General features: G+C 35.8%; 1 protein-coding gene across 3 annotated transcripts in view; it reads right to left on the bottom strand.

Moving 5' to 3' along the window:
• Positions 1–434: 434 nt before the first annotated feature.
• MSL2 (MSL complex subunit 2) overlaps positions 435–10,401 on the bottom strand; it is a 35,412-nt gene continuing 25,445 nt past the window's right edge. For all 3 annotated transcript variants that reach the window (XM_042956218.1, XM_042956217.1, XM_007087410.3), the window contains one exon: positions 435–4,320. In XM_042956218.1, coding sequence (XP_042812152.1) covers positions 2,729–4,240 — 1,512 coding nt within the window. In that variant the 5' untranslated portion in view covers positions 4,241–4,320 and the 3' untranslated portion in view covers positions 435–2,728. The remainder of the gene's footprint in view (positions 4,321–10,401) is intronic.

The following is a 10,401-nucleotide window of genomic DNA, read 5'->3' as shown; positions in this document are numbered from 1 at the left end:
AAGAATACTAAGAACAGAGTGAAATAAAAGAAATTCTTTATCCTAGATCCATATTATAGCTCTGCACAGAAATGTAGACTTAATGAAGCTAACCAAAAAGATAAATCACCAGCTATAAAAATTCTCTACCAAATAAGGTGAAAGATCATTTGATTACGTACATTAATAACAAAGACTCAAAGAACAAATGAAGATGTGTCATATTAAAAGCTGTTATTGTTTTGGTGGTTTCAAATCCTGATAAAGTAAATCCAGTTACTTCAGTAATAATTTCTTAATCATCCCTAGTTAGCCACTGGTCAGCATTCCTAAATAACTCATGGTATAAAGAAAAACAATATAAAAATCAAGGCACTGTAATTATTCTTCCCCAGATGTATATAATATAGGCCATTCAGAGCATGCTATCCCAAACTCCTCAGTATTCTACAACATAGAATTAGAAAACTAACATTTATTGATAGAATTAAGGTGTAATACAGGTTTCCAAAAATGTGGCAGTGAGAATACCAGCATAAAAAAGAGAAACTTGTGCTAAAAACAACCTGAATTCATCATTGGCAATATTACATAACAATCAAGGCCCTCACATACTAATGATTTCCGCTTTGTCTATATTGCCAACCTCCCATGCATCAAAAAACACAAAACTAAAATTATCAAACTTGGGAAGCAATAAAGTATTCTATGAATTTTAAGATCATAATATTAGGAAAGTTTGGGAGATTTGCAAAATATATCCTAATCATCCATGTGTACAATCTCAGTTCTAGTCATTTTTGCAGTGATCATTAGTGAATAAAGAACAGATTTACAAGTTTATATAGCAGGGCATCTGAGTTCAACACAAAACTGTTACAAACTTTAGGCAAATACATGTTGCATAAGACACTGCTAACACTTAGAGGAATTAAATAAAATTCCAAAACTTGGAAAGCAAATAAAGACAAGACAACTAAGAAGCATTTTCCACCATTTACTCTTGTTATCAAAAATAGTTCAACTCTTCTTGCAAAACAAAAACAAAATAGTACATACTGGACACATACATCACATTTTTCTTCCTATGGCTTTAGCCCACCCCCACCCCACCAAAAGAGACAAAAAAAAAAAAAAAAAAAAAAAGGCCCAACAACAACAAAAACAACTCTACCTGACCACATTCACAGAAAATGACACCAGGATACACTACAAAACAGAAGGAGGTGTCATCTGCTCTGTGTCCAAAGGTTTCTTCTCCATGTCTTGTACTAGGTGAGTAACCATCATTGAACATGCTGTGTGCCAAATCAAAACATAACTTCAACATGTCAGATCTCATCAGAGATGGTGAACGTAGTAGAAATTGGAAATTTTCCAGCAGTATTTTTCTTTAAATAAGCACTGTCAAAGCAGCAATTCTTCTTTTAAATCATAAGGTCATTTCTTTACAACCTAGTCAGTCCTTGTTTTGTTTGGGCTGTGCTCTTTTCAAGCAACTGACTAGATTTCCCTTCAACAGAATGTTTGTACTTGTCTCCCCCATAAAAATTAAAGGGAAGACATGCATTTAAACTGAAACACAGTTTGTGCTTTACATGCAAAAGAGCATTCTAAAAAAAAAACCTCCTAGCTTCAAACCTACCTAAATGCACAGGCTTCATAAAAAGGCATTTTTATTTGGCCTCTATAAAGAAGCCTTCATAACAAATAGCACCGAAAGAGAAAGAAAAGAGAAGGGGCATATTCAAAATAAAGGATGAAACTATCAGAGGAACAAAAAAAAAAAAAAAAAAAAATCAAAGAAGTGGCCAATAGCAATAAATACAATGCATAAATCTGGTTAAGTTTTGGGGCATTATTCCAAAATTATTTTAAATAAATCCCAACTTCTAAATAAAAATTTTTATAATTTTTTTTAAAATTCTGTCACATTTTATAATCTAAATTACCTTCAGAATAAAACTGCTCTTCTCCACTTCATTTATCTAATCATAACATTGCTAAAAGTGAAGGAAGGATTTCAAATTTTTTCCTAGAAATGAGTCAGACGTTAACTATAAAAGGGACTCAATTCAGAAGAGTTCTATAGCATAAACAGCTAAACATCTGCAGTCTGACAGAATTTCAGTTTGTTCACTTTTTAAAAGACAGATTTCAACATTCTAATGAGGGGCAAATTTTCTTTCATAATACTGCTGATTTAAGAACTGCTACATACACCAGTAGCCAATTTTCATGATCAGAAATGGTATTACATCAGCACAAAGGTTGAGCTGGACACATCAGCTTTTCAACAGGAGAAACATCAATAGCATCTGAAGGCAGCACTGAGTCTCCTGAACTAATGGCTACTTTTTCACAAAATATTAGCACAATCTTTATGGACTGACTAGATACCACTTCCTTACACTTTAATCATAAACTTTGATTATGCACAAAGCATGACCATAAACAATGAGGTTAATGTTATTTTCCTTGCCAAAGTTCATTTTGTATAAATCAGTTGCATCAGCATTTGTTCTCAAACTATGAGGTTCTGTAAGAACTAAGGACATATAGTTGTAGGGTTACTCCTCCATTATCTGCAAACTATTTCCCCGACACTAACACATATAACTTAGCAATGAAAACACTTGATACAAGTGATCTATATGCAGGAGCTCCGGCAAGTTAAACCAACAAAACCATAGCTGCCGTAAAACTGTAGCTATTTCCCTACCAGAGGTAGGTTTAAAGACCCACTGATTTAACAGTCGAATCTCATGTCTATAGCTTCATCCAAACTTTTATCATCATGTGTACTGGCAGCTAAAAACGTTGTTACTGGGGACCCTGTGACATTAATTACACTGGTGCTGGTACTAGCATTGCGTACAGCAATGCTAGTCACATTAATGCCCAAAGTGAGCCTGGTCTGCTCCAAGGCCTTTTCTGGCACAGCAAATGCCTCCAGCTTCTTCTCCCCATTGGCCATATAGGAGTTTTGGCAGCCACGACATATACAATCTAAGCAGGCTTTGCGGTTAGAGTAGCAAGGGCAGCGTTGGCCGCGGCATGTAAGAACACTTGGATTTTGAGTAGCACGCCCACATTTACACCCTTTCTTTTCCTGGGGTTTTTTATACACAGTCTTGGTAGGACTTCCTGGCATAAAATGGTGACTAGGAATCTTTTCCTTTACTGTTTTGTCTTTTTTAAGAATACCTGGCTTGGTTTTAGAGTGAGATTTCTTGGATCCATGTTCATGACTCTTTTTCATGCTTTTAGTAGATAAAAGTACAGTTTTGCTGATTTTGGGTGTTGTGCCTCCATTGGGAACAGTTGCTATAGGTTGAAGAGAAATTTTGCTCTCTCGTTTCACTGTCACAGGAGCAGATGCCCCCAACGTTGGGCCTCGGATAATAGTAGAAATTGGAAGTGGCTGAACCTTCTCACTGTCACTTTCTGATCTGGATCGTTTTCTATTCAATTTTGCTACTTTCGGAGTTGCTGCCGTACATGATAACCCATGAAGTGCAGGGCTGGTGGACATAAAAACATTATGGCTAAGAGACTGGGAAGAAAGCTGCAGAAAAGGTCCATTGGATACAGTGGCTTCCAAGTTGGGCTGCAAATTAGGGCAACAAACCTCTGTATTTGAAACAGTTTCTAAGCTGCGAAGCACTTCCTCAACACTCAGTAATAAAGAATCACCGGGTTTTATATCTTCACTGAAACTGCAGATATCAATGCCTGTGGAGCATAAGTCAGTGGCTACTGTGTCACAGACAGGTGGCAAGCTGTCGGACAGATCCTCAGTTTTTATGTCAACAGTGTTACATACATCAATTGTGTTTGAATGTTCAGGTGAAGGAATATTTATACCAAATCTATCTATCGAAAGCCCATTATAAGTAGGCAAACCATTGATAACAGAACTGCCAATAGCAATGCTGAGGGTGCTTTCAGATATTGGAGATAAACTAGCTTGAGGATCAGCTGTGGGTTCTGAGGTCGAAGGTAAAGGGGAATGTGTTAAACACAAAGTAAAGGATGAATCTGAGGGTTTTTCTGTCTCCTCACAAAACAATGATCCATCATTAAGCAAAGCCAAAATATCAGAAGAACAGTCGACCGCTTCTATTATATCCCGTGCCAATGTAGTCTGTGTTATATATTCACATAGTTTTTTGTAGCAGTTCACTAGGATGCTTAACTGCTTGTTTTCCTCAAATTGCTCATAGTCTTTGCACCAGCTACATGAAGGTTTCATCATCATTTTCTTGCCTTTACAAGGTTTGCAGACATAATGTTGGCAGGTGGAGTTGGTGGGTGCAATAGGATCTTGTAGCAAATGTCCTAAGAGGGAAAAAGGAGGAAAGCAAAGATTTTAGTAAAACAAACTTATGACTTCATATACTGAAGTTAAGATGAGATTTTAAGTAATCTACTGAGATGGGTTAAACTCACCAGACCAGGTAACAAAAAACAGATCTTACAGGAAATGGAAAAATACTCAATAGTGTACTTCACTTCCATGCCATATTCCCCATTCCTTTATCTCAAACCAGAATCTTCCTTGATTCTATGTTTCTCTCCCAAACAGTATGTTCTGGTCCACTTTCTTATGCTCTTCTCCAAAGGCTATAAAGAGGTGAAGATCAGTCACCAAAAGCACAAACTAAGCTTAAAACCCTTGGAACTTCAACCTAATGCAAAACAATAATGCTACAACGTACTGAACAAAATCATACTGTTTATTTTGTATTAAACATTGGGAAAGAGACACTTAGTCCCCACCCTCATTAAACTCTGTTGAAGGGTATTAGTCAGTACCAAGGCATCTTCACCCAAAAAAGTATAATTTCAAACCATTTTACATTATATACACTAATCATAAACTAAGAAAAGATTAAAATATAGTTAAGATGAAAAAGAACTATGTTCATGTATCAAAAGAAAAAAGGAAGTACTACACTAAACTCAAATTGTTCTCCTACAGAAAATCAAAATACAATGACAAAAAAAAATTATGTTTAAATGTTTCAAAAGGAAAAAAGGGGCATATTACCTGACTCAAATTCTTCTGACAAAATACAAACGATCCTAGTCATAAACCACAAATATCTGAAGTAAAGCAGTATCGTATAAAAGTGAAAATAGTCTTCCAACCAGATATAACTCCCAAATTAAAAATGACCTGTGTAGGTTGTGTGTCAGGAAGGGGAAAGCAACTAGATTCAGTCCCTATTTCCATCCTACTCCTCAAAGAAGCAATGTGCTTGGTCCTCAATTCAGGACAAATAGTTAGCAATAAAATCAAAGCAGCACCTATTTTCTCATACAAACTATGTAATTTAAGACTCAGGCATAGGAAAGAAGGTACTTTGAATCATAGGCAAGTGGAATCAGCAAACCTTCTCCCTTAAAAGCAATTATAAACCTGAAAATTTTTTTACAAAATGAGTCATTTTCATTTCCAAAGACATAAAATTATTTGAGAAGCATTTATGTTTCAAAAATGCTTGATTTTTATACTAATATGGATGTAAATTTAAAAAAATAAAATTTAAAAAAGTTAAAATATTAAAAAATTTTTAAAAATAAAATAAAACAAAATAAATAAAGTAAAATAAAATAAAATAAGCTTGATTTCAACTAACAACATTGAGAATCTGTGGTGTTCTGGTCTGGGGCTGCCCAGTTCTCCCTGACCACCACCCAGCTCCATCAGTGTTACCCTATGAGGACCAGAAGCTGCTGTGATGGCAGGGGACTCACTCCATTTTTAGTGCAGAGGATAAAGCCAAGACCCAGAGACATGATCACTCAAAGTGACTTCTCGGAAGCTACTCAGCTGGAGAAGGCAAACAGCACAGTTCTTAGCAGCCTGAGGCTGCATAAGCCCAGGTTAAACACAAGATGAAAATTCACCCCGGAGCGCCCGGGTGGCTCAGAAAGTTAAGCGTCCGACTTTGGCTCAGGTCATGATCTTGCAGTTTGTGGGTTTGAACCCCACGTTGGGCTCTGTGCTGACACCTCGGAGCCTGGAGCCTGCTTCAGATTCTGTGTGTCTCTCTCTCTGCCCCTCCCCTGCTCATGCTCTGTCTCGGTCTCTCAAAAATGAATAAATGTTTAAAAAAAAAGTTAAAAAAAAAAAATTCATCCCAAGTTGATCTATAAATTCAATGTAATCCTTATGAGAATCTCAGGTGAGTTGTTTCGTTTTGTTTTTTAATTGACAGATTGTTTCTAAAATTCTTAGGGAATCAGAGGACCTGGGATAGCCAGAACAATTTTTTAAAACAGCAAAGTCAGAAGACTTATTCTATCAAATTCCAAAATCATCTTTAAAGCTACAGTAATCAAAACAATGTGGTAGTGCCAAAAGGATAAGCATATAAATCAATGGAAAAGAGAGTCCAAAATGAAAATTCTTACATTTATAGTCAACTGATTTGTGCAACGAGCGCCCAGATAATTCAAAAGGGAGAGTATTTTCCACACATCACGTGGGACAATACTCAAATGCCAAAAACAAAAACCAAGAACTGTTCAGATCCTTATCTTACAACACACACAAATATTAACTCAAAATGGATCACAAACACCTAAACGTAAGACCTAAAATTCTAGAAGAAAAACACAGGAGAAAATCATAACTTTGGGTTGGGCAAAGTGTTAGATGTGACATCAATACACAATCTTCAAAAGGGAAAAAAATATAAAATGGATTTGCACAAAATTAAAAATATGTGCTTCAAAAGACACCATTAAGAAAATGAAAAGATAATCCACAGACTGTGAAAAAGTATTTGTAAATGTATTTGTAAATACATTTGTATTTGTATATACAAAATACATTTGTATTTGTATATACAAAAAAGTATTTGTAAATGTAAATTTGAAAAAGTAAATAAGGGGCTTATATTAAAACATTTCATACAAATGAGTAAAAAGACAACTCTATATTAAACATGGGCAAAAGATTTAAAGAAACATTTCACCAAAAAAAATGAATGTCTAATAAGCACATGAACACATTCTCAGTATCATTAAAAGTAAAACCTTACCACACTGCTACACACCTACTAGAAAGGATAAATTCAAAATGACAGAAAGTACACCAACAGTTGGCAGAGATGTGGAGACACTAGAACCCTTCTGTATTGCTGGTGAGAATGTAAAGTATAAATCACATTGAAAAACAGTCTGGTAGTTTCTTTAAAAAGTTAAACATACATTTTACCATATAAACCAGGAATTCTGCTCCTAGGAACCTTCTCAAAGAGAAATGAAAATATACATCCATATAAATGTGAATATGCAAAGCTGCATTACTCACAATAGACAAAAACTGGAAACAATCCAAATGTCCATCAACTGGTAAGATAAACAAAATGTATATATTCATACAACAGAATACTGTTCAGCAATTAAAAGAACCACTGGTATACATGCTACAACATGATTAACTTTAAAAACATGCTAAGTGAAAGAAGCCAGATGTAAAATAGTACATTACTGTATTATTTCATTTATATAAAATATCTAGAAATAACAGAAAAGTGGACAGTGGCTGCCTAGGGCTGGGACCAGGTACCAGGATTAACTGTAAATGGGCACAATGGAACTTTTTGGCCGTGATGAAAATGTTCTAATATCCTGGCAGGGTGATGGTTGCACAACTCTAAAATTAAAAAAACAAAAACAAAAACAAAAACAAAAAAAACAAAGCACCAGTAGTTATGAAATCCAACCTTCCACTCAATATAAGACTTCTTAGAATAAATACCCTTGAATTTATTTAAGGTAGGATGGGGAAGATATGAATATAGAGATACATATGTATATGCTTAAAAGAATAAGCTGTAAGGTTAAAAGAATACCCTACCTATTGGAGAGAATGAACAAAGCAAACAGGGAAAGAACTACACTATTCTGGGTTTAACCTGTTTTGTAGCTTTTAACTTTCAAACCATGTAAATGTTTTACATAATTATATAACAAACTTTTTTTTTTTTTATGTTTATTTTTGAGAGAGAGCGGGAGACAGACTTCTTCAATGCAGGTTCTGCAATATCAGTGCAAAACCCAACATGGGTAAGAACCAATGTGGGTAAGAACCCACGAACCATGAGATCATGACCTGAGCCAAAGTCAGACACTCAACCAAGGCCACCCAGGTACCCCACAAACTAAAATTTTAAAAGAAATCCCTAAAAATGAAAAACAAGTAATTATAATTTTATACCAAATTGATGGTATAACCATTCAAAGATTAACTATTTTAAATGACTTTGTAACACAGAAAATTGACTAATCCTAGCATCCTTGTTTTGTTTTTTCAGTAATCGCAATGTTGGTAAGTGTCAGCAGTTACTGTGAAAGTGTTGATGTCTACTGTAGGATAAAGTAAATGTGGATATCCTTGAAAGTCTGTTTTTTGTGGTTTTTGTAGTAGGAAAAAGTCAGAAGATAGAAAAAGTTAAGCAGAAAATCCTGTAGTTCTGAATTTCAATTGACTTATCAGTATAAATTCATGTTTTCTTCTTAAATATGGAGATTTCCTAGCACTACACACTGAAAAGGCCTGGAAGCAAGGGACTAACCCCAGTAGCAATAAACTCAGATAATGGTACTGAAAAACAATTTCCTATTCAAAGGAATCAGGGCTTCTTGGACAAATAACTGTTTCCAGAACTGTGACATAAATTAGACAAGATGAATTTTGATTACCTTGTTACTAGGAAGCAAGGAAATTATCAAAGATCATAACTGTGTTAAAGGGACTCAGGAGCAAACCTGAAGAGGTTCCTGCTGACCAAACATGAACAAATCTGAACATGCATAAATAAAATGGAATGAAGCATATCTAAAAAGTTCAAATCTCTGAGTTCATGGATGGATTTAAGGAAGGGAGGGAGGGAGGGAGGAAGAAAAGAAGGAAGGAAGAAAGGAAAACTCAGTTTCAGGATGCTAGTGAACCAGCTCATTACTTTCAAAAGTGGTAAATAAAGAGCAAGCATTCTTCAAGTATTCTGACTTAACTATATATCAACTACACTACCAAGTAACCCAATCATAGATGAAAAGTTTCTCTTTACAGGAATAATTGCAGCTAATAAATGAAGAACACATGATATAATTTGAATGTCATCATTTTGTAACCCCTAATAATATGCAAACTGTACAAGCTAAGTGGTAAGGACTGCCTTCATTCTATCACTGATCTTTACAACAGTCACTTCAATCAAAACTCCCCCTGAAATACCAAACACCTTAAAGGATTTATACCTTACACATCTTTGTATCTCTTTCTGAGGTATTAGGAGAGTATGTCTAATACTGAGAACTGAAAATAGACTAGAAAGCATCCAAAAACTCTGATTCAGTATTCCACCACCACTGAGTTCTTAAGAATCTCCATTACCTGGTTTCGTATTACCTACTGGATTGTCCAATCATTCCCCAACAGAAATACTTTGATCTGTAACGTACCATTAAAGATGCCTTTAGGCAATCTTGTTTTATGCACTCAGCTAATCATCCTAACTCCCAAAAGCTTCCCAGAGGGTTCTTTACACTTCACAACAAAGGCAGCTCCAGCAATAGGAGGAAGAATTGAAAAAGATTCAGGGGGTTCTTAGAGCTAGGTAAGTGTTACCCATATACCTATTATATGCCCCCAAGGAAACTCCTCCCCACCATCCAAAAAAAGAAATGTTAGATAACACTTCTACAACTGTAAAAATACATCTTACATAGAAAATAAAATGGATGGGCATTATGAATCAAGGGGAAATGTATCACTCACTGCAGACTCTACTATAAAAACTGAGGAGGAGGGACACCTGAGTGGCTCCAGTTGGTTAAGGATCTGACTCTTGATGCTCAGGTAATGATCTCACGGTTCGTAGGTTTGAGCCCCACAGCGGGCTCTGCACTGACAGCACGGGGGAGCCTGCTTGGGATTCTCTCACTCTCTCTGTGCACCTCCCTGGCTCGTGCACACTTGTGCTCTTTCTCTCTTAAAATAAATAAACTTGGAGTGCCTGGGTGGCTCAGTCGGTGAAGCGTTCAACTTCAGCTCAGGTCATGATCTCATGGTTCGTGGGTTCAAGCCCTGTGTCAGGCTCTGTGCTGACAGCCCAGAACCTGGAGTCTGCTTCAGAGAGCCTCTCTCTCTTCCTCTCCCCCACTCACACTGCCTCTCTCTCAAAAATAAACAATTTTTTTTAATAAACAAAGTTAAAAATTTTTTCTAAGTTTAAAAAAAAGCGGGGAGAATTTGCAAAGTTTAATTTTAGCTTTGATCATATTCCACATAGTTTCACATTCAAGTGCAAAAAATAACTTGCTCAAAAAAACACATCTGATTTCAAAAAATGTATTGTTCGTGATAGAAAAATTTCTCACTGCATTGCCTTGAATCCTGAA

Source organism: Panthera tigris, chromosome C2, assembly GCF_018350195.1.
Source record: "Panthera tigris isolate Pti1 chromosome C2, P.tigris_Pti1_mat1.1, whole genome shotgun sequence".
NCBI lineage: Eukaryota > Metazoa > Chordata > Mammalia > Carnivora > Felidae > Panthera > Panthera tigris.
This window is presented reverse-complemented; position numbering and strand designations above follow the sequence as displayed.